This window comes from Rana temporaria, chromosome 10 (genome assembly GCF_905171775.1).
Source record: "Rana temporaria chromosome 10, aRanTem1.1, whole genome shotgun sequence".
NCBI lineage: Eukaryota > Metazoa > Chordata > Amphibia > Anura > Ranidae > Rana > Rana temporaria.
Window position 1 is genome coordinate 7,411,481 of NC_053498.1, and position 24,676 is coordinate 7,436,156.

At 49.4% G+C, this 24,676-nt stretch overlaps 1 protein-coding gene across 3 annotated transcripts in view; it reads right to left on the bottom strand.

Moving 5' to 3' along the window:
* Positions 1–24,676, bottom strand: part of LOC120916240 (Friend leukemia integration 1 transcription factor-like) — a 60,997-nt gene that overhangs the window by 15,567 nt on the left and 20,754 nt on the right. For all 3 annotated transcript variants that reach the window (XM_040327110.1, XM_040327109.1, XM_040327108.1), the window contains exons 2-3: positions 1,386–1,567; positions 180–346 (exon numbers count right to left, since the gene is read on the bottom strand). In XM_040327110.1, coding sequence (XP_040183044.1) covers positions 180–346; positions 1,386–1,567 — 349 coding nt within the window. The remainder of the gene's footprint in view (positions 1–179; positions 347–1,385; positions 1,568–24,676) is intronic.

Below are 24,676 nucleotides of genomic sequence, written 5' to 3' on the forward strand. Positions count from 1 at the left end.
GTGAAAGATTTTACACCGTGAGAATCGTGATCTTTATTCTAAGCAAAAAAAAATTCGTGATTCCCATTTTGGCCTGAATCGTGCAGCTCTAGCACCCAATCATATGCAGTTCATTCCATTGGAGAAAATCCCCCCCCCCCCCCCCTTCACACCACCAAGTCCTATGAAATGGTCCCGACCTGCCGGAACAATCACTCTCTTCTCTTCGTTGCCATTGATTAGGTTCGGCGATTCGGTTCCATCGCTCGTGGTGTCGGGGTAAGTGGGCTGGTAGGTTGTGTGGGGGGATTCGTTCTCCTCTTCTGGTTTATCAGCGGCCATGGCTGTTACCACCGATGGAGGGAGTCTGGGGGAATTAATAATGATGAAATTATTAAACATATTCATTTAAAAAAAGGGAATGAAAAAAAAAAAAAAAAAAGAAAAGAAAAGACAAAAATAAAAAGAATAATAAAAAACAAAAACAAAAAACAAAAATAAATAAAAATAAAATAAATATATATATATATATATATATATATATATATATATACACACATATATACACACACACATATATATATACATATATACATAAATATATTATATTTTTTATATATATATATATATATATATATATATATATATATATATATATACACAGTATATATACACATACACACACATATATATATTATATATATATATATATATATTTATATGTGCAATATATATATATATATATATATATATATATGTGCAATATATATATATATATATATATATATATATATATATATATATATATATATATATATATATATATATATATATATATATATATATATATATATATATATATATATATATATATATATATATATATATATAGAGCACACACACACACCACCGATGGAGGGAGTCTGAGGAGGGGGGGGGGGGGAATTAATAATGATGAAATTATTAAACATCTTCATTTAAAAAAAGGGAATGCAAAAAAAAAAAAAAAAAAAAGAAAAGACAAAAATAAAAAGAATAATAAAAAACAAAAACAAAAAACAAAAATAAATAAAAATAAAATAAATATATATACACACACACACACACACACACACACACACACATACATATATATATATATATATATATATATATATATATATATATATATATATATATATATATATATATATAGAAATAAATATTATATATATATATATATATATATATATGTAAAATACCACCGATGGAGGGAATCTGGGGGGGGGGAGGGGGGATTAATAATGATGAAATTATAAAACATCTTCAATTAAAAAAAGGGAATAAAAAATAAATAAATAAATGTTGTGAATGTAAAGTAACGTGTGAATAACACATGAATGTTCAGCAATGAAGCTGTGACCTACCTGGTCACGGTAAGTTCCTCGATCTCCTCTTTTATACTGTGCTGTCGCTCGCTGCTATAAATCCAGGTGGTCTCGGGGAGAGCGGAGCGCTCCTTAATGCTCGTGTACTCATCCGGCATCTCCGTCTTAGGCAGTAGCGGTGTGAATAGCGTATGGTCCTCGCTGACCACCGACAGAGCCTCCTGTGCGGACAGTGGGAGAGAAAATGGCCCGTCAATCACCTTTTATATGGGTTTTGGATGACGACTATTGCATGTAATATCATGTTAGCATTTCTGCATTTGTCCTCCATGTGCTTGTATGGGTTTCCTGACCAGGCCCGGACTGGCCATAGGGCATACCGGGCATATGCCTGGTGGGCCGCATGTCACGTCTCCCCCCCAGTGTAACACGCAGGGGGTCCAGAACTGTTAGGGGGTGTCTGTGTAACAAACTGTGGGGGGCTGTGTAATGTAAAGGGGTCCAGAGGTGCAAGGTGCTGTGTAATGTAAAGAAGCCCAGAGGTGCAGGGTGCTGTGTAATGTAAAGGGGCCCAGAGGTGCAGGGGGCTGTGTAATGTAAAGGGGCCCAGAGGTGCAGGGTGCGGTGTAATGTAAAGGGGCCCAGAGGTGCAGGGTGCTGTGTAATGTAAAAGGGCCCAGAGGTGCAGGGGGCTGTGTAATGTAAAGGGGTCCAGAGGAGCAGGGGGCTGTGTAATGTAAAGGGGTCCAGAGGTGCAGGGTGCTGTGTAATGTAAAGGGGTCCAGAGGTGCATGGTGCTGTGTAATTTAAAGGGTCCCAGAGGTGCAGGGTGCTGTGTAATGTAAAGGGGCCCAGTGGTGCAGGGTGCTGTGTAATGTAAAGGGGTCCAGTGATGCAGGGTGCTGTGTAATGTAAAGTGGTCCAGAGGTGCGGGGTGCTGTGTAATGTAAAGGGGTCCAGTGATGCAGGGTGCTGTGTAATGTAAAGGGGCCCAGAGGTGCAGGGTGCTGTGTAATGTAAAGGGGTCCAGTGATGCAGGGTGCTGTGTAATGTAAAGGGGCCCAGAGGTGCAGGGTGCTGTGTAATGTAAAGGGGCCCAGAGGTGCTGGGTGCTGTGCAAGGTAAAGGGGTCCAGAGGTGCAGGGTGCTGTGTAATGTAAAGGGGTCCAGTGATGCAGGGTGCTGTGTAATGTAAAGGGGCCCAGAGGTGCAGGGTGCTGTGCAATGTAAAGAGGTCCAGAGGTGCAGGGGGCTGGAACCTCACATCCCATCATTAACTGCGGCTCCTCCTCCCCGGGCTGCTCAGTCTAAAATGCCTGGGCCTATTTTTTGTCCCAGTCCGGGCCTGGTTTCCTCCATGCTGGTAGGCAGATTGGCTCCAGTCTAAACTGACCCATGCATGTACGGTAGGTGCCATAGATTGCCAGTGCCTTGAGGGCGGGGACGAATGTAAATTGTTGGCGCAATAAATACACCTTGTAACTTTTTCTGCAGATACAGGATATTGCTCCATCAATACCAGGATTACCCAAGACAGCGTTTGCCCAACACCCCTCACCAGATGACTTCGGACTCCTGCCGGTGCACTGGAAATCTTCTTACAAAAAAATAAACATAAACATCTGAATCCAGGAACACTCTTCTTCATTATAGTGATTGTAAACCTGAAATATGAACAAAACACATCCCTCTATAGTGTGTGCTTATCTCAATCCAGAGCACTAAGTGTCATTTCTGTCTGCTGCCTCCTTCCCCTCATTTTTGACAAGTTTTCCTGACACCAAGAGATAAAAAGGTGGCAGGGGAGGGAGCTCCAGCACACAGCCTGTGATTGACAGCTTCAGATCTGTTCCTGTGTGAAGGGGGGTGTGTCCCTTCTCTCCCCTCCAATCAGCTCTCAGAGCTCTCCGCACTGAGCTATGCAGTGTGTAATTTCAGCTGTCCATCCACTTTTTTTTCTGAAAGCCAAGACAAGCCGTGTAAATTCTGCACTTTAAATAGCAAGGAAAAGAGCGCAGATAAACAGGTACAACTTATTTAGGAGGATTTGTATATCACCTGAGGCCAGTCACTGAGTATATGGAAGGGTTTACAACCACTTAAAAGCTTAACTGACATCATCAGTGCTATATGCAGCCTGGGAAGAGAGCAGAGCTGTGGGAGGGACCCAGCAGGCTCCACCCACTACAGAAAACTACAGTAGGGGGTGGAGACAAGACCAGTCACCTGGCAAAAAAAGAGACAGAGTAGAGCTGTGGGAGGGACCCAGCAGGCTCCACCTTCTACAGCAGGGGGTGGAGACAAGACCAATTCCCCCTGCGAAAAGGAGAGAGCGCAGAGCTGTGGGAGGGACCCAGCAGGCTCCACCCACTACAAAAAAACTACAGGAGGGGGTGGAGACAAGACCAGTCACCCTGCGAAAAGTAGAGAGGGCAGAGCTGTGGGAGGGACCCAGCAGGCCCCACCCACCACAGAAAACTACAGGAGGGGGCGGAGACAAGACCAGTCACCCTGCGAAAAGTAGAGAGGGCAGAGCTGTGGGAGGGACCCAGCAGGCCCCACCCACCACAGAAAACTACAGGAGGGGGCGGAGACAAGACCAGTCACCCTGCGAAAAGTAGAGAGGGCAGAGCTGTGGGAGGGACCCAGCAGTCTCCACCCACTACAGAAAACTGCAGGAGGGGGCGGAGACAGGACCATTCACCCTGTGAAAAGGAGAGTGGGCAGGGCTGTGGGAGGGACCCAGCAGTCTCCACCCACTACAGAAAACTGCAGGAGGGGGCGAAGACAAGACCAGCCACCCTGCGAAACTACAGCAGGGGGTGGAGACCAGACCAGTCACCCTGCACATGGAGAGGGAGCAGCAGTCAGCGGTCTTTATTACAGGAAGTCTCACACTGGATTAATGTACAGATCTGGAGGAAATACAAAAAGATCACAAGGTTCCAGCAGAATTCACGTGACGATCGGATCTGGAGAATATTTTTTCAAGCTGGAGTTTAGGTGGAAAGTACATGAAAAGTAAAAGCTCGGAGGGCCGGCTCTGTGGGGGCTGCAGGTTGGGTATCTAATACTCTGTAATAGTGTAAGAAGCCTGGTATTCCATCCTAGGGCATTAATAATGACCACTTGCCTTATCAAGGAGGCCATATTGTGTCGGTGGTCGGGGGCTGGCCACAAGCCATTACAGGTCCTCTTTATTTTTAGAGTTTATCAGTTAAGAATTTCATCATCTTCCGTTCCCCGCAATCCGTCAGTCTTCAGCCAGACTAACAAGTGTTGGGTTTTTATCACCTGCCCTTATCTGCGTTATCTGCCTTCATTTCCCAACAGCTAACGGGATTGTCTTATCCCTAATTGTATCACTAATGTGACGTGGTCCCCGAGCTCCAGGGGGTACGAGGCATGGAAAGCCAGCCTGGTATGGAGATAAAGTCAATGAGAACCCCCAACTAGGTGACCTTTATTTAGCGAAAGCACTAAGTATCATAATCAATTGCCATTGAAAAAAAAGTAAGGCTTTTGTTACATCTCTGTCCCGCTGATCTCCTGCAGTCTATTTGCAGCCACTTCCAAGCGAAATGCCCTCCAGGGGTGGCTGCATGGCGTTTCTTAGGGCAGGTTTCCTGATGGAGACAGCCAAGGACCATGCCTGCGCTGAAGTGGCCACCTGTAGCTCAGCTGGGCAGGGCAGAGACAAGGGGTGGGCAGGAGAGGAAGACGCCCAGACCAAAAACCCGGGACCCAGGATCCAGGACTCAAGACCAGGGGCGTACCTAGAGCATTTGGCACCCGGGGTGGATCCAATATCTGGCACCCCCCCCCCCCCACGTTAAAATGTAAAAACACCCCACTGTTCCCCCTGCATACCTCTGCATCCTTCAATATCTTTTTGTTACTACCGTGTACCCCTCTCCACAACTGCACCTCTGGACCCCTTTACATTACACAGCCCCCTGCATCACTGGACCCCTTTACATTACACAGCCCCCTGCATCACTGGACCCCTTTACATTACACAGCCCCCTGCATCACTGGACCCCTTTACATTGCACAGCACCCTGCACCTCTGGACCACTTTACATTGCACAGCACCCCGCACCTCTGGACCACTTTACATTGCACAGCACCCCGCACCTCTGGACCCCTTTACATTACACAGCACCCTGCACCTCTGGACCCCTTTACATTACACAGCACCCTGCACCTCTGGACCTCTTTACATTGCACAGCACCCTGCACCTCTGGACCTCTTTACATTGCACAGCACCCTGCACCTCTGGACCCCTTTACATTACACAGCACCCTGCACCTCTGGACCCCTTTACATTGCACAGCACCCCGCACCTCTGGACCACTTTACATTGCACAGCACCCTGCATCACTGGACCCCTTTACATTGCACAGCACCCTGCATCACTGGACCCCTTTACATTACACAGCACCCTGCATCACTGGACCCCTTTACATTACACAGCACCCTGCATCACTGGACCCCTTTACATTACACAGCACCCTGCACCTCTGGACCACTTTACATTGCACAGCACCCCGCACCTCTGGACCACTTTACATTACACAGCACCTCACAGCTCTGGACCCCTTTACATTACACAGCACCCTGCATCACTGGACCCCTTTACATTACACAGCACCCTGCATCACTGGACCCCTTTACATTACACAGCACCCTGCATCACTGGACCCCTTTACATTACACAGCACCCTGCATCACTGGACCCCTTTACATTACACAGCACCCTGCACCTCTGGACCACTTTACATTACACAGCACCCTGCACCTCTGGACCACTTTACATTACACAGCACCCTGCACCTCTGGACCTCTTTACATTACACAGCTCCCTGCATCACTGGACCCCTTTACATTACACAGCACCCTGCATCACTGGACCCCTTTACATTACACAGCACCCTGCATCACTGGACCCCTTTACATTACACAGCACCCTGCATCACTGGACCCCTTTACATTACACAGCACCCTGCACCTCTGGACCACTTTACATTACACAGCACCCTGCACCTCTGGACCACTTTACATTACACAGCACCCTGCACCTCTGGACCTCTTTACATTACACAGCTCCCTGCATCACTGGACCCCTTTAAAATTACACAGCACCCTGCATCACTGGACCCCTTTTACATTACACAGCACCCTGCACCTCTGGACCTCTTTACATTACACAGCCCCCTGCATCACTGGACCCCTTTAAAATTACACAGCCCCCTGCATCACTGGACCCCTTTAAAATGACACAGCACCCTGCATCACTGGACCCCTTTTACATTACACAGCACCCTGCACCTCTGGGCCCCTTTACATTACACAACACCCTGCACCTCTTTACATTACACAGCCCCTGCACCTCTGGACCCCTTTACATTACACAGCACCCTGCACCTCTGGACCCCTGTACATTACACAGCACCTTGCATCACTGGACCCCTTTACATTACACAGCACCCTGCATCAGGAAGGGGGGTAAAAGTGCCCATTAGGCACAGTCCAGCCAAAGACCATCCCTGGAAATGGCTTTCGAAGATGGTGGCCAGGGCCGCCATCAGGAATTACACAGCTTCAGGCATGGGCCCCCTGGAGCAGAGAACCGGGGGAGGAGGGCTGCCGCGAATTGAGAAGCGGGGGGCCTTTACAAAAAAAAGAAGAAATAAAGAAAAATATATATAAAGAAGGGGTCCTGGGCCCTTTAATAAAAAAAAAGAAATACAAAATATATATATATATATATATATATATATATATATATATATATATATATATATATATATATATATATATATATATATATATATATTTTTTAAAGAAATTACAAAAAAAGGGGGGTTGCCATCCGGGACCTCTGGGCCCTTTAATAATAATATATATATATATATATATATATATATATATATATATATATATATATATATATATATATATATATATATATATATATATATATATATATATATATATATATATATTTTTTAATTAAAGGGCCCAGAGGTTTTTTTTTTATTATTATTATTAAAGGGCCCAGAGGTCCCGGATGACAACCCCCCGTTTTTTGTAATTTCTTTAAAAAAAATAAAAAATAAATAATATATATATATATATATATATATATATATATATATATATATTAAAAAAATAGAAAAAAAGGGGGGTTGCATTCCAGGGCCCTGGGGACCTCTGGGCCCTTTATATATATATATATATATATTTTTATTATTAAACAAAAATAAAAAAATAAACATTTATAAAAAAAAAAAAAGAAGAAGGGGGGGGGGGGGGTTGCCACATGGGGCCCGAGGGACCTCTGGGCCCTTTAATATATATATATATATATATATATATATATATATATATATATATATATATATATATATATATATATATATATATATATATAAAAAGGGGGGTTGCCATCCGGGGCCCTGGGGACCTCTGGGCCCTTTAATAATAATAAATAACATATATATATATATATATATATATATATATATATATATACATACATAAAAATAAAAAATTAAATAAATAAAAAAATATATATATAAAAAAAAGGGGTTGTAATCAGAGGCCCTGGGGATCTCCGGGCCCCCTGGGGACCTCCGGACCTCTAAAAAAAAAAAAAAAAAAAAATGGCCCTTTAATAAAAATAAAATAAAAATATATTAAAAAAAAAAAATTATAAAAAAAAAAGGGGGGGGGGGTTGTCATTTGGGGCCCTCCGGGCCCCTTACAGGTGTACTGCCTGTACCCCCCTGATGGCGGCCCTGATGGTGGCCCTCTGGCAGGGTGAAGGACGGCGTCACCGACACCCTAAACCCCCGAATAGCATGACGTGTGGGAGAAGTCGATGGTGTCGCAGATACAGAAGGTTCTCTCAATTCTCTATAAACAGGAAACGCTTTGTAACCACAAAAGATCTTCAATGCAGAAACCTAAATCTAGCGAATGTCACCCGGTCCCAACAATGGTCCTAATCTCCCCCTCCACCGGCTCAGGTCACTTCCTCATTGCCACCCATCCAACATTTCCATGGGGGGGGGGCAAGGGATTTAAAGGGTTACAAATGGCACCAGTTTCACATTAGGCAAAAAAATTTGCAAAGATTGTATCAACTTTGAGAAGTTTTTTTTTTTTCCTATCTTATAAACTTCTGAACTGATGTGAACTGGATGAACTCTTATTATTTCAAATGTCACCTCATAGAGGCGGCGGGGGCGCCGAGAATTAAAGGAGACCTCCGGCCCAACTGTTAGAACATTTAAAGCTGAACTCCGGGCACTCATGAAAATATATTCCTCTATAGTCACAATGGATATAAATCCACTTTGTGGGCACCAACCACCTTTGCAGAGCAGGGGGAGCAGTGTGTAAGGGAAGGGAGTGTGGGGTTAAAGGAGGGGGGGCAGTGTGTATAGGAAGGGGATATAGGGTTAAAGGGGGGCAGTGTGTAAAGGAAGTGGGTGTACGGTTAAATGGGGCAGTGTGTATAGAAAGGGGGTGTAGGGTTAAAGGGGGGCAGTGTGTATAGGAAGGGGGTGTGGGGTTAAAGGTGGGCAGTGTGTATAGGAAGCGGGCTGTAGGGTTAAAGGGGGGTAGTGTGTATAGGAAGGGGGTGTGGGGTTAAAGGGGGGCAGTGTGTAAAGGAAGGGGGTGTGGGTTAAAGGGGGGCAGTGTGTATAGTAAGAGTGGTGTAGGGTTAAAGGGGGGCAGTGTGTATAGGAAGGGGGTGTGGGGTTAAAGGTGGGCAGTGTGTATAGGAAGCGGGCTGTAGGGTTAAAGGGGGGTAGTGTGTATAGGAAGGGGGTGTGGGGTTAAAGGGGGGCAGTGTGTATAGAAAGGGGGTGTGGGGTTAAAGGGGGGCAGTGTGTAAAGGAAGGGGGTGTGGGTTAAAGGGGGGCAGTGTGTATAGTAAGAGTGGTGTAGGGTTAAAGGGGGGCAGTGTGTATAGGAAGGGGGCTTTAGGGTTAAAGGGGGGCAGTGTGTATAGGAAGGGGGTGTGGGGTTAAAGGAGGGGGGCAGTGTGTATAAAAAGGGGGTGTAGGGTTAAAGGAAGGCAGTGTGTATAGGAAGGGGGAGTGGGGTTAAAGGGGGGCAGTGTGTATAGGAAGCGGGCTTTAGGGTTAAATGGGGGCAGTGTGTATAGGAAGCGGGCTTTAGGGTTAAAGGGGGGTAGTGTGTATAGGAAGGGGGCTTTAGGGTTAAAGGGGGGCAGTGTGTATAGGAAGGGGGTGTGGGGTTAAAGGGGGGCAGTGTGTATAGGAAGCGGGCTATAGGGTTAAAGAGGGGCAGTGTGTATAGTAAGGGGGCTTTAGGGTTAAAGGGGGGCAGTGTGTATAGGAAAGGGGTGTAGGGTTAAAGGGGGGCAGTGTGTACAGGAAGGGGGTGTAGGGTTAAATAGGACAGTGTATATAGGAAGGGTGGTGTAAGGTTAAAGGGGGGAAGTGTGTATAGGAAGGGGTGTAGGGTTAAAGGGGGCAGAGTGTATAGGAAGGGGGGTGTGTAGAGATAAAGGGGGGCAGTGTGTATAGGAAGGGGGTGTAGAGATAAAGGTTGGCAGTGTATATAGGAAGGGGGTGTAGGGTTAAAGGAGGCAGTGTGTATAGGAAGGGGTGTGGGGTTAAAGGGGGGCAGTGTGTATAGGAAGGGGGGTGTAGAGATAAAGGGGGCAGTGTGTATAGGAAGGGGGGGTGTAGGGTTAAAGGGGGCAGTGTGTATAGGAAGGGGGGTGTAGGGATAAAGGGGGGCAGTGTGTATAGGAAGGGGTGTAGGGATAAAGGGGGGCAGTGTGTATATGAAGGGGGGTGTAGAGATAAAGGGGGGAAGTGTATATAGGAAGGGGGTGTAGGGTTAAAGGAGGCAGTGTGTACGGGAAGGGGGTGTGGGGTTAAAGGGGGGAAGTGTATATAGGAAGGGGGTGTAGGGTTAAAGGAGGCAGTGTGTATAGGAAGGGGGTGTGGGGTTAAAGGGGGGCAGTGTGTATAGGAAAGGGGTGTAGGGTTAAAGGGGGGCAGTGTGTATAGGAAAGGGGTGTAGGGTTAAAGGGGGGCAGTGTGTATAGGAAGGAGGCTGTAGGGTTAAAGGGGGGCAGTGTGTAAAGGAAGTGGGTGTAGGGTTAAAGGGGGGCAGTGTGTAGGAAGGGGGTGTAAGGTTAAAGGGGGCAGTGTGTAGGAAGGGGGTGTAAGGTTAAAGGGGGCAGTGTGTAGGAAGGGGGTGTAGGTTAAAGGGGGGCAGTGTGTAGGAAGGGGGTGTAAGGTTAAAGGGGGGCAGTGTGTAGGAAGGGGGTGTAAGGTTAAAGGGGGCAGTGTATATAGGAAGGGGGTGTAAGGATAAAGGGGGGCAGTGTGTATAGGAAGGCGGTGTAGGGTTAAAGGGGGGCAGTGTGTATAGGAAGGGGGTGTAAGGTTAAAGGGGGGCAGTGTGTATAGGAAGGGGGTGTAAGGTTAAAGGGGGGAAGTGTATATAGGAAGGGGGTGTAAGGTTAAAGGGGGGCAGTGTGTATAGAAAAGAAAAGGGGTGTAGGGTTAAAAGGGGCAGTGTGTATAGGAATGGGGGTGTAGGGATAAAGGGGGTGTAGCATTCAAGGGGGGCAGTGTAAACAGTTTTTTGGGGGAGGTGCAAGTAGCTGGTCTTGCCCAGGGTGCAAAATAGTCTAGCACCTGCCCTGCCTACTACAGAAAATGACAGGAGTGGGCGGCGACAAGACCAGTCACTTTGGGCACATAAAGTCGCATGACAAATCGCATCCCATGCATTTCAATGGAAGCCGCTCATATCTACGCGGCTTAAAGTCGCAGTGACTTTAAAAAGGTTCCTGCGCTGCTGTGATGTGACTTTAATGCGACTCGAGTGCCATAGACTGCAATGCAAACGCTCGAAAGCCGCATCTTCAGGTTATCAAGGCGACAGTTGACCTGTACAGCCGCCCGGGTGCGCCGCTGAAAACAGCTTCACAGATTCTGCCGGTTAGTCGGACGAAATCCGCCCGTCACCAGAGAGTCGCCCACAACGAAAATCTCATCAACCACAGAGGACCTCCGCCCAGCCCCCGCCCTGGGGGCCCAGATAGAAGAATCCGCTTCTCAACTGCGCCAGTAACTGACAGAGATTAGGAGAGCGGCGGAAAAATATCTCCGACGTGGGAGAAAACCGAAACCCCGAGAAGCTTTCACAGGTTCATGTCATTGCCAAAGATCGTTTTTATTCTTCTAAAATCTGCATCTTCATTAGAATTGTCCCTGGTGGTGATCCTGCCATGAAGGTCCTTGTTCAGACACTTCCTGTTATAGGGTGACAACGCAGGTCTGTACACCCGCTGTGCCCATTATGAGGGGTTCCCACCATCCCTGTGCTGGGTTCCCGGGTCTGTACACCTGCTGTGCCCCATTATGAGGGGTTCCCACCATCCCTGTGCTGAGTTCCCGGGTCTGTACACCTGCTGTGCCCCATTATGAGGGGTTCCCACCATCCCTGTGCTGAGTTCCCGGGTCTGTACACCTGCTGTGCCCCATTATGAGGGGTTCCCACCATCCCTGTGCTGAGTTCCCGGGTCTGTACACCCGCTGTGCCCATTATGAGGGGTTCCCACCATCCCTGTGCTAAGTTCCCGGGTCTGTACACCTGCGGTGCCCATTATGAGGGGTTCCCACCATCCCTGTGCTGAGTTCCCGGGTTTGTACACCTGCTGTGCCCATTATGAGGGGTTCCCACCATCCCTGTGCTGATTTCCCGGGTCTGTCCACCTGCTGTGCCCATTATGAGGGGTTCCCACCATCCCTGTGCTGAGTTCCCAGGTCTGTACACCCGCTGTGCCCATTATGAGGGGTTCTCACCATCCCTGTGCTGAGTTCCCGGGTCTGTACACCCGCTGTGCCCATTATGAGGGGTTCCCACCATCCCTGTGCTGATTTCCCGGGTCTGTACACCATCTGTGCCCATTATGAGGGGTTCCCACCATCCCTGTGCTGAGTTCTCAGGTCTGGACACCCGCTGTGCCCATTATGAGGGGTTCCCACCATCCCTGTGCTGAGTTCCCGGGTCTGTACACCCACTGTGCCCATTATGAGGGGTTAATTTTGTTTATTGAAAAAATCTTACAAACAACAACTTATATCCATTAAAACCATAATAAATAAAACATATTTACAAAACAATTGAATATGACTATACAAAACAGAAACAAACACAAGAACATAATAAACGGTGCAAACCAAATTGCGCACAACATAATCCCTACGGGATAGCCAGACTAAAGAGCATCACCATGCATGTCACCTTTTATATAAAGTGAGTGGGAACTGCCATTAAGGTGGCTGAGGCTGTTTCCCAGCCTGGCTCCTCCCTCTCCCTGGAGAACCAGCGCGCTTCGTTGCACCCTGGCACTCTTCATCCATAGAGGATGCAGAACTGAACGAGTCCCATTCATAGTCATCCTCAGACAGTACCGTAAATTTATTCGCCAAAGGCAAAACCTCAGGACTTAAGGTAGCTGTACCTCCTTTTTTCCCCTTCTTTTTGCCTCTCCTCCTTTTATCCTCCAACCACTCCATATCATCCTTGGACAACCCGGAGTCAGCAGCCTCCCCACACCCTTCACCCCCCTCCACCCCATACTCCCTTCCCTTATCTACCCCCAGGCCAGCCTCTTCAGCATCCTCCCCACTCCTCTGCACCCCACGATCCTTAACAGGAACCCTGCAGCATCGAGGGAGGGGGACTGGCACCGCACCTGATGCACCAGCACCTCTTGCTGCCTCTGCAATTTTAGAAGACACAGAAGGATTGGACACATTCTCTGCAACTGACACCTTACCTACAGACTGGGAAGACACTGACACATTGGGAATTGGCACAGTCTGGGGCACCACGGACACATTGGGAATTGGCACAGTCTGGGGCACCACGGACACATTGGGAATTGGCACAGTCTGGGGCTCCACGGACACATTGGGAATTGGCACAGTCTGGGGCACCACGGACACATTGGGAATTGGCACAGTCTGGGGCTCCACGGACACATTGGGAATTGGCACAGTCTGGGGCACCACGGACACATTGGGAATTGGCACAGCCTGGGGCACCACGGACACATTGGGAATTGGCACAGTCTGGGGCACCACGGACACATTGGGAATTGGCACAGTCTGGGGCACCACGGACACATTGGGAATTGGCACAGTCTGGGGCACCACGGACACATTGGGAATTGGCACAGTCTGGGGCACCACGGACACATTGGGAATTGGCACAGACTCAGATGGACTCACAGGCCCTCCAGCTGTTGAGCTCCGAGCATCCTCCATGTCCAGGCGGAAGAACTCCCTCATGAGCTCAGGCTTATTGTGCATTGCCTCAGGACACTGGCTATAAGGATGCCCCACCGCATTGCACAGATTGCACCTTATGAGGTTACAATCCTTAGCCAGATGTCCTATACCCTGGCACAGAGAGCACTTCATCACTGGACAGGAGGACGCAAGGTGACTCTTGTCTCCACACTTATTGCAGAGCTTTGGCTGGCCCGGATAGAAGATGGTCAGCCTGTCCCTCCCCAGGAAAGCTGAGGATGGCAGATGCTGGACGACATTATCAATGACTTTTAGTTTCAACTGAGCAGACCATCCCCCCGTCCATATTCCCCGGTCATCCAGAATCTTCTTTAGGGGGCCCAGGACGTCTCCATACCTCCTCAGCCATATACATAGATCCCCCGGTGGTATGGACTCATTACGGACCAGAATCGTGACCACTTTAATGAGGGGCTGGCGGGAGACAAGTTTGGGCATGAGCCCCTTCCAGTCCGGCAGGCCCCTACACACACGTTCATATTTCTCCCAAAAAATGTCCAAAGACTCCGGGCGGAGAAAGGACAAATCATACTCATAGGAACCTGCCGGACTGATCAGGGCGAAGATATCTGCGGGCGTGAACCCCATCTGCAGAATCTTATCCACCACTGCCCTCCTGTGTGGGGGGATTCCACCGCCTTCCCACCTCAGCTGCACAACATTCCTCCTTTTAAACATGGAGGGAGACAAACCATTCCCATGCTCCTTCCCTGCTTGTTCCCCCTTCCCAGATCCTGCAGCAGCAACACCAGCATAGGATTTCCTTCCACCCCCAGTAGTTGCAGTCCTGTCCTTAGACACAGTCACACCTGCCGGCAAAGCGTCTGATTTAGCTGGGATTGTATTAGCAGAGGCAGGACCCACCCCCTCCCCCCGCTCTGTACACACAGCTCCAGTCCCGTCCAATGCAGACTTCTGCAGAGTTGTGGCACCACTGCACCCAGCATCTCCTCCATCATTCGCAGGTACAGCCGCTGTGCCTGGTCCAGGCAAAGTCACTGTATTGTCCATGGACCTCTCCGCAGACTGGCAGTTTTTATCAGGTGTATGCTGTACATTGTCTATGGGCTGACTGCCTGCAGCACTACAACCCTCAGCAAGCTTATTGTCATTAATAAAGTTCCCACCACCATCCTGCACACACACTGTACCTGCTTGCTGGGTTGTCACCTGTGCGATTTTATGGCTGGGATCAGAGCTTCCCTCAGCTGCTGCAGACTCCGTGGTGGATCTTGCTCTCTCCACAGGATTGGAAACGGCGTCCATCTTGACATCACCATCCGGGGAAGCCGCATCTGGAGGGGATTCCAACTTGGTTATGAAATCCAGCATGGCAGGACCTTCACCCTCCTGAGATGTGCCACATTGCTGGGGTGTGAAGGGGGCAGAGGGCTCAGCGAATGTCAGAGGTGCCTGCACCTGCATCTCCTCGCTGGCTTCCCCATCCTCCATGCATGAAGCGGCTCCTCTTCTCATGCGATTAAATCGCTCCTCATTCTTATATATTTTTTTAAATATTCCGCTCTTCTCCTTCAGAGAATACAGCAAATCCTTCTGTTTCCTCACAGCTTGTTCCAGGTCCTTCAGCTCAGGCCTCAGAGCCGGTCTTTTCTTACTGTATACTTTAGCACAGATCTGTTTTTTCTTTCTGAACTCGGCCATCAAAACCATCAATTTCTCCTCCTCCTTCTCAATCCGCTTCAACTTACTGACAGTCCTCTGTCTGGAGGCTGACAGGGACTCATCTTTCCTTTGGGTAGGCCCAGAATCTTCCACAGGCCTATTCAGGGGGGCCCCGCCCGGCTCTTCCCCAGGATCCAGCATCCCTCCTGGGGCAGAGAAGCCACTCTAGCCCCTGGTCTCTGGAGCACAGGAGCAAAGGAATTAGCAACCACACCCTTCACTGACAAGGAGTGGAATGGCAGTTTCCCACCATCCCTGTGCTGAGTTCCCAGGTCTGTACACCCGCTGTGCCCATTATGAGGGGTTCCCACCATCCCTGTGCTGAGTTCCCAGGTCTGTACACCCGCTGTGCCCATTATGAGGGGTCCCCACCATCCCTGTGCTGAGTTCCCAGGTCTGTACACCCGCTGTGCCCATTATGAGGGGTTCCCACCATCCCTGGGCTGAGTTCCCGGGTTTGTGCACCTGCTGTGCCCATTATGAGGGGTTCCCACCATCCCTGTGCTGAGTTCCTGGGTCTGTACACCCGCTGTGCCCATTATGAGGGGTTCCCACCATCCCTGTGCTGAGTTCCCAGGTCTGTACACCCGCTGTGCCCATTGAGGGGTTCCCACTATCCCTGTTCTGAGTTCTCAGGTCTGTACACCTGCTGTGCCCATTATGAGGGGTTCCCACCATCCCTGTGCTGAGTTCTCAGTCTGTACACCCGCTGTGCCCATTATGAGGGGTTCCCACCATCCCTGTGCTGAGTTCTCAGTCTGTACACCCGCTGTGCCCATTATGAGGGGTTCCCACCATCCCTGTGCTGAGTTCCCGGGTCTGTACACCCGCTGTGCCCATTATGAGGGGTTCCCACCATCCCTGTGCTGAGTTCCCGGGTCTGTACACCCGCTGTGCCCATTATGAGGGGTTCCCACCATCCCTGTGCTGAGTTCCCGGGTCTGTACACCTGCTGTGCCCATTATGAGGGGTCCCCACCATCCCTGTGCTGATTTTGTTATGTTTAGTACATTAATCAGCTGGGAGTTGAGCTTTGAATGCAGTTCGGCATGCCTCATGTGCGATCACACAGATGTCTGCAGAGTAGATTACAGTAAATATTTCAGCGTGGGCTGGAAATGGTGTCAGAAGAAGGTTCAGTTTTCGTTTTTCTCACCAGAGATGATGTTTTTTTACTTCCTTTATTTGAGGGACGAGACGATTTCTCAGCAAACTGCTGACTGTGCAGCCAATAAGGAGCCCTCGGCTGCTCGCCAACCCAACGCCCCGCCCACCAAATACTGACACTTGTAGATCCGCCGCCCGTATAATTCTTCTCTCTCTTCTAGGTTCTGAGGACTTCTATTGTATATTATGGAGAATAAAAGGGGAGGGGCCGGGAACACCCCAATGTGCTTTGAGGTGCCGCTGTTTTAGTGCCATAGCAAGCCGGCGCCAAGGCCAAGGATAATGTGACACCTAAAGGAGAAAATACCAACCTTGTGGTCAGGGGGTAGTTTAGGTTTTTGGGGTTATTTATGTAAGTCTCCATTCACACCAGTGGCGACTGGTGCTCATTTTTTTTTGGGGGGGTGCAAACAAACTGAAAAAAAAAACCCACATCAATTGCAGCCACTGTGCCCATCAAACGCAGCTACTATGCCCATCAATTGCAGCCACTGTGCCATCAATTTCTGCCAGTGTGCCCATCAAACGCAGCTACTGTGCCCATCAAACGCAGCCTCTGTGCCCATCAAACGCAGCTACTGTGTCCATCAATTGCAGCCACTGTGCCATCAAACACAGCCACTGTGCCCATCAAATGCAGCCACTGTGCCCATCAAACGCAGCCACTGTGCCCATCAAACGCAGCTACTGTGTCTATCAATTGCAGCCACTGTGCCATCCAACGCAGACACTGTGCCCATCAAATGCAGCTACTGTGCCCATCAAACATAGCGACTGTGCCCATCAAACGCAGACACTGTGCCCATCAAATGCAGCTACTGTGCCCATCAAACGTAGCGACTGTGCCCATCAAACGCAGACACTGTGTCCATCAAAAGCAGCCACTGTGCTCATCAACTGCAGCCACTGTGCCCATCAAATGCAGCCACTGTGCCCATCAAATGCAGCGACTGTGCCCATCAAACGCAGACACTGTGCCCATCAAAAGCAGCCACTGTGCTCATCAATTGCAGCCACTGTGCCCATCAAACGCAGCCACTGTGCTCATCAAATGCAGCTATTATGCCCATCAACTGCCACCACTGTGCTCATCAAACGCAGCCACTGTGCCCATCAAACGCAGCCACTGTGCTCATCAAACGCAGCGACTGTGCCCATCAAACGCAGCCACTGTGCCCATCAAACGCAGCCACTGTGCCCATCAAACGCAGCCACTGTGCTCATCAAATGCAGCTATTATGCCCATCAATTGCCACCACTGTGCCCATCAAACGCAGCCACTGTGCCCATCGAACGCAGCCACTGTACCCATAAATTGTCACCACTGTGCCATCAAACACAGCTACTGTACCCATCAAATGCTTCCAGTGTGCCCATTTATTGCCGCTACTGTGCCTCATCAAATGCTGCCCGGCACTTACCTGTCTCGCAGCAGGTCAGCAGGTCAGCAGGTCACAGGGCCTGACGTTTCAGCTAATCAGGTGACAGGTAATCAGGGGCGGACTGACAACTCATGGGGCCCCCGGGCAATAGGAGATTATGGGGCCCCCGGGCAATAGGACATTATGGGGCCCCTGGGCAATTGGACTTTATATGGCCCCCGGGCAATATGACATTATGGGGCCCCCAGGCAATCAATAGGACATTATGGGGCCCCTGGGCAATAGGACATTATGGGGCCCCCAGGCAATAGGACGTTATGGGGCCACACAGTATACATACATACAAAATACACATATAATCTTGGGATTTTTTTTTAAAATACAGATTTTTACATACTGTCCCTGGTTTTACTGAGGGTGGCAACCCTGATGGGGCTCCCTAGTGGACTAGGGCCCTCAGGCAGTGCCCGAGTGCTCAAATGGTCAGTCCGCCCCTGCAGGTAACAGACCCAAGCACCTGATTGGCCGAGAGGCGGTTCAGTGTTAGCAAAGCAAATTACTTGACAATGCTGAGTGGAAAGCAAACGCCCAGCACCTTATTGGGCGCATATTAGAGCCTATGGCTCCAATCAGGTGCTTCCAAAAAACACCTCCACCGCTGTAATTCAGGCGCCGGGGCATGAAAAGGGGCCGGACACCCGAATAGGGGGTGTGTCAGCAGCGACCATAGATAGATTCATGCAATGCATAACTCTATCTATGGTGATAGAGCGGTGCCCTTATTGACGCACCGCCACTGGTCCACACCAGTGGCGGTTCGTCCATAGAGGGCGCTGGAGCGCCGCCCCCTCTGGCTCTCGCCTGCCACTGAGTCTAATAACATACATTCATGTATTGCATTGCATGAATGTATGTTATTGCTGCCAGCTGCCGCTGGTCTATTCAGAGATGGCCGGAACTTGAGCGCCGGCCACCTGAATAACGGCAGCTGGTTGGCTGTGCGGAAGTGCCCGGATGTCTTATCCTCGGGACGTACGGGGGGTGCGTTCCTTGGATAAGACTGACGGCCGTCTCAGCTAATCAGGTTCCCCCGATTCTGGTTATCGGTAACCTGATTGGCTGAAGCGTCACCAAGGTGGGAGAAGACATCAAGGGACGTGGAAGGAGTAAGGTAAGTGCATTTTACAGGGCACAGCGGCGACAATGGGCACAGAGGAGACAAAGGGCACAGTGGCGACAAAGGGCACAGTGGCATCAATGGGCACAGTGGCATCAATGGGCACAGTGGTGACAAAGGGCACAGTGGTGATAATGGGCACAGTGGCAAAATTAAAGGGCACAGTGACATGCACAGTGGCAATAATGGGCACAGTGTCAACAATTAAAGGGCACAGTGGTGACAATTGGCACAGTGGTGACAATTGAGGGGCACAGTGGCTGCGTTTGATGGCATGGCACAGTGGTGACAATTGATGGCACAGTGGCTGCGTTTGATGGCATAGCACAGTGACTGCGTTTGATGACATGGCACAGTGGCTGCGTTTGATGGCACAGTGGTGACAATTGATGGCACAGTGGCTGCGTTTGATGGCACAGTGGTGAAAATTGATGGCACAGTGACTGCGTTTGATGGTATGGCACAGTGGCTGCGTTTGATGGCACAGTGGTGAAAATTGATGGCACAGTGACTGCGTTTGATGGTATGGCACAGTGGCTGCGTTTGATGGCACAGTGGTGACAATTGATGGCACCACTGTCACAGTGGTGACAGTGGTGACAGTGGCTGCGTTTGATGGCATGGCACAGTGGTGAAAATTGATGGCACGGTGGCTGCATTTGATGGGCACAGTGAGGCTGCATTTTTTAAATTTTTTATTTTTTTTCGTTTGCGCCCCCCCAAAAATTTTGAGCACCAGCCGCCACTGGTCCACACGTATGCGATGCGGGAACCAACGCGATTCCTGTGCGGGTTCCCGCATCGCATGTCACTCTGCGAACCGCTGCGGTTGTCAATTTATTGAGACCCCCCCCCTCCTAAAGTGCCTCAAAGAGACAGCGTGCCCACTGCGGTCTCCGTGCCCGGGCCAAAAAAAATAAAGCAGAGGTAAACATAACAATGCATGCTATAAAAATAAAAGAGGTAAACTTTTGAACCAGGGCACTGGCTTAGCGCCCGCTGCCCATCTCCTTGGATAGGACCTGCTGTAGTGCATTGTACTATGAAGATGTGGGGGGGGGGGGTTGCATTCCTCTGGATCCAGGCTCCTGCCTGATTGTGCAGGGTGTGGGGGAGTCTGGGGACCGGGATGCAGGATGCTGTGCCGGAAGCTGCGGCCCGTCTGGAGCTGCAGATAAGAGCAGATAATCACAATGGCCCGAGAACTTCCTGTGCTGGGAAAGGCGCGGTAATTAGAGAATGGCGAGGAGCGCCCTCCGACTCCCAACCAGGCCAGGGCGAAGCTTGCAGAGGAGTCCGGGTTCCCCTTTCCCATTCTCTCCCTGTTATAAGTTTGTAGCAATTTCCTCTTTTTTTTTTTACTTTTATTTCATCGTCTTTTATTTGCCCTGATCATGACCTCTTCTTTTTTACTGTGTCCCAGCCCCGCCCACTTTTCAAAATTCTGCCATTGGTGAGCTGAGCGTATGGGAACCGCTGCATCTAAAAGAAAAAAAAATGGCTGCTGCAGGGACTGTGCCCGCTGACAGTGCCATCTTAATAGCATCATGGGCCCCTGGGCAAAGAAATGAATTGGGGCCCAAACAATGAAGATGGTGACCTGCGGCGCACTTCCCTGTCTGAGTCTGAAGATGGCAGAGGTGGGTGGAGCCGATCTAGTTTTCCAGCCGCGGAGGCGGCGCGCTATGAATGCTGGGGCGGCCGCAGCCTCTGAAGTCACTGCTAGGCGTCGGGCGGGCCAGCGATTCTAGCAACCAGTGCAGTCAAGTGGCATGCCACAGCTTCGGAGGCTTGGCGCCCCTTTTCTGCAGCAGCTAACAGTGCCGGGCGCGGTGCACCCGCCTGGGATCGGCCCTGCCTGTCCTGATGGGCACCTGGGGCCCCTGGGCTATGCCCAGGTCTGCCCACTGGACATAGGCGTGCACACTGGGTGTGCCCAGACACACCCTAATCACCCTATGCAAAACAGATTCCACCTACTTGCCTGGCCCTCCCTCCTCTCCCCTAAGCACTGCTGGCTTCCCTCCTCTCCCCTAAGCACTGCTGGCTTCCCTCCTCTCCCCTAAGCACTGCTGGCTTCCCTCCTCTCCCCTAAGCACTGCTGGCTTCCCTCCTCTCCCCTAAGCACTGCTGGCTTCCCTCCTCTCCCCTAAGCACTGCTGGCTTCCCTCCTCTCCCGCCACCTGTTGCTGTGGGATGTTTTAGGATGAGTGGGGTAAGGGGCCAGTAAATATATAATTTACCAACCCCTTCCGTTTCGGAATGAACATCGTGAGTGATCGGTAGTGTGTGTTTGTGCTTAGGGGGCGCACACCCTAATGCCATAGGCTGCGCACACCTATGCCACTGGATAAGATGGCCACGCCCGCTGATCATGCGCAATGCAGCTCTTGGTGCTTCATGCATTCTAGGAACTCTGATAAATGTTTATTGGGGTAAGCCCCTCCCACAGAACACCAAATCAGAAGTCTGTATAGATAGATTCATCATTGGGGGGCATAGAACAACACTTTTTAATCATTGAAATATAAGGTCTGTGTCAAAGCAAAGAATGCAGACACACAGAATCAGAGATATTACGACACTACCTGCCTGGAGTTTGCATGTTCTCCCTGTGCCTGTGTGGGTTTCCTCCGGGTCCTCCGGTTTCCTCCCACACTCCAAAAACATGCTAGTAGGTTAATTGGCTTCTGTCTAAATTGGCCCCTAGTGTATGAATGTGTGTTAGGGACCTTAGAGTGTAAGCTCCTTGAAGGTAGGGACTGATGTGAATGTATAATTCACACAGGGATCCGCCCTGTCCCCAGAGACTGATGTGACTGTGGGGGAGGGGACATTAGAGTGTAAGCTCCTCTGTACAGAGACTGATGTGACTGTGGGGGGGGGGAGGGGACATTAGAGTGTAAGCTCCTCTGTACAGAGACTGATGTGACTGTGGGGGGGGGGGGGGGGGACGACATTAGAGTGTAAGCTCCTCTGTACAGAGACTGATGTGACTGTGGGGGGGAGGGGACATTAGAGTGTAAGCTCCTCTGTACAGAGACTGATGTGACTGTGGGGGGGGAGGGGACATTAGAGTGTAAGCTCCTCTGTACAGAGACTGATGTGACTGTGGGGGGGAGGGGACATTAGAGTGTAAGCTCCTCTGTACAGAGACTGATGTGACTGTGGGGGGAGGGGACATTAGAGTGTAAGCTCCTCTGGTACAGAGAGTGATGTGACTGTGGGGGGGAGGGGACATTAGAGTGTAAGCTCCTCTGGTGCAAATACTGATGTGACTGTGGGGGGAGGGGACATTAGAGTGTAAGCTCCTCTGTACAGAGACTGATGTGACTGTGGGGGGAGGGGGGTATTAGAGTGTAAGCTCCTCTGTACAGAGACTGATGTGACTGTGGGGGGAGGGGACATTAGAGTGTAAGCTCCTCTGTACATAGACTGATGTGACTGTGGGGGGGAGGGAACATTAGAGTGTAAGCTCCTCTGGTACAGAGACTGATGTGAATGTGGGGGGGGGGGGGAGGGGACATTAGAGTGTAAGCTCTTCTGGTACAGAGACTGATGTGACTGTGGGGGAGGGGACATTAAAGTGTAAGCTCCTCTGTACAGAGACTGATGTGACTGTGGGGGGAGGGGGGCATTAGAGTGTAAGCTCCTCTGTACAGAGACTGATGTGACTGTGGGGGGAGGGGACACTAGAGTGTAAGCTCCTTTGGTACAGAGACTGATGTGACTGTGGGGGAAGGGGACATTAGAGTGTAAGCTCCTCTGTACAGAGACTGATGTGACTGTGGGGGGTGGGGACATTAGAGTGTAAGCTCCTCTGCTGCAGAGACTGATCATGTGACTGTGGATGTGGGGACATTAGAGTGTAAGCTCCTCTGTACAGAGACTGATGTGACTGTGGGAGGGGACATTAGAGTGTAAGCTCCTCTGTACAGAGACTGATGTGACTGTGGGGGGAGGGGACATTAGAGTGTAAGCTCCTCTGTACAGAGACTGATGTGACTGTGAGGGGAGGGGACATTAGAGTGTAAGCTCCTCTGTACAGAGACTGATGTGACTGTGGGGGGAAGGGACATTAGAGTGTAAGCTCCTCTGTACAGAGACTGATGTGACTGGCTCAGTGATCTCTGTACAGCGCTGTGGTATATGTCAGCGCTATAGTATAATAATATTAGGATACATTATACCGGCGGGGTGAAAAGGTAATGAGTAGAGGAAATGAGGAGAGTGCGGTTCCGGAGATTTCGGGAATTCGGCGATCATTTCTCCAGGCCGGTATCTGCGCTGATCTGCCAGTTGTGATCACTATTCTCTTTTTCTGTTTCACATTGACTCTCCTCCAGAAGAGAGGTGAGCGCCCCGCATTGGAGGTTCACTTCGGCTCATTTTATGAGAGTGAAATGGACACGTCGGGTTACCTCATTCACCGCCGCTGTCGCAACATCCCCGAGTGTAACTAACGCATTTGAATTTTTAAGCACTGCAACAATTACACAACTCTACATTAGAAACACTTTCTTCAGCGTTTCACAACCCCTGCTTCTTGAATCATGCCTGATCTCTGCCTGAACTCTGCCTGTGACCCCCCCCCCCCCAGTGCCTGAAACCCGCCTGTCAAAGCTGCATAGGGGATTTAGCATTTTTCACTTCTATACATAATATCCTCTCTCTACGTCAGCCTCATTTGAATTTTCAGCTGGTGTGTTGGGGCGTGGCGGGAATTTAAAGTAGAAGGTCAACTGTTTTTTTTTGTTTTTTTTTTGGATAGCATAAGGGGTGTTAGATCTTTTTTCATTGTTCTTTTGCTGTGTGCTGATTGAGCAGGTTCCCTTACTTCCTGTTGTGTCCCAGAGACAGGAAGTGGTGGGATATTTCCACAATGGGGCCACAAACAGCAAGAAAACCATAACGGGGATCATAAACTTCACCTGTTATATCCAAAATTAAGCTAACTTAAAGTAAAATGATAGGCCAAACTTTTTTATTTTCACGTTGGATAGATAAGATTTTTTTTTTTTCGCCATCTGTGTCCCATTGCAGAGATTTCCCTTCATTTCCTGTCCCAAACAGGAAGTGAGAGAAGAAATCCTTGCAAATGAAGGGAATTCCTTGGGAGCCCCCAGGTCACCAGAACTAGTGTCCCCATTGGAAGATTTCCCCTCTATCACTTTCCTTGGGACAACCCAAAATTTTAGATTTTTATTTTACTTTCAATGATAATAGTAAACAGAACATCTAGAGAGGGGGGAATCTCCTTAACGGGGGGCGGGCACAGACAGCTATAAAAAAAACTTACAGGTGTTCTAATCAACCTCTGCTCTATCCAAAGCGTAAAAAATTAAAGTAAATAAATAAATTCTGGATTGAGAGAAAAATCTCTCTCTCTATATATCTATCCATTTCTCTCTCTCTCTCTCTCTCTATATATATATATATATCTATCCATCTCTCTCTCTCTCTATATATATATATATATATATCCATCTCTCTCTCCCTATCTCTCTCTCTCTCTCTCTCTCTCTCTCTCTATATAT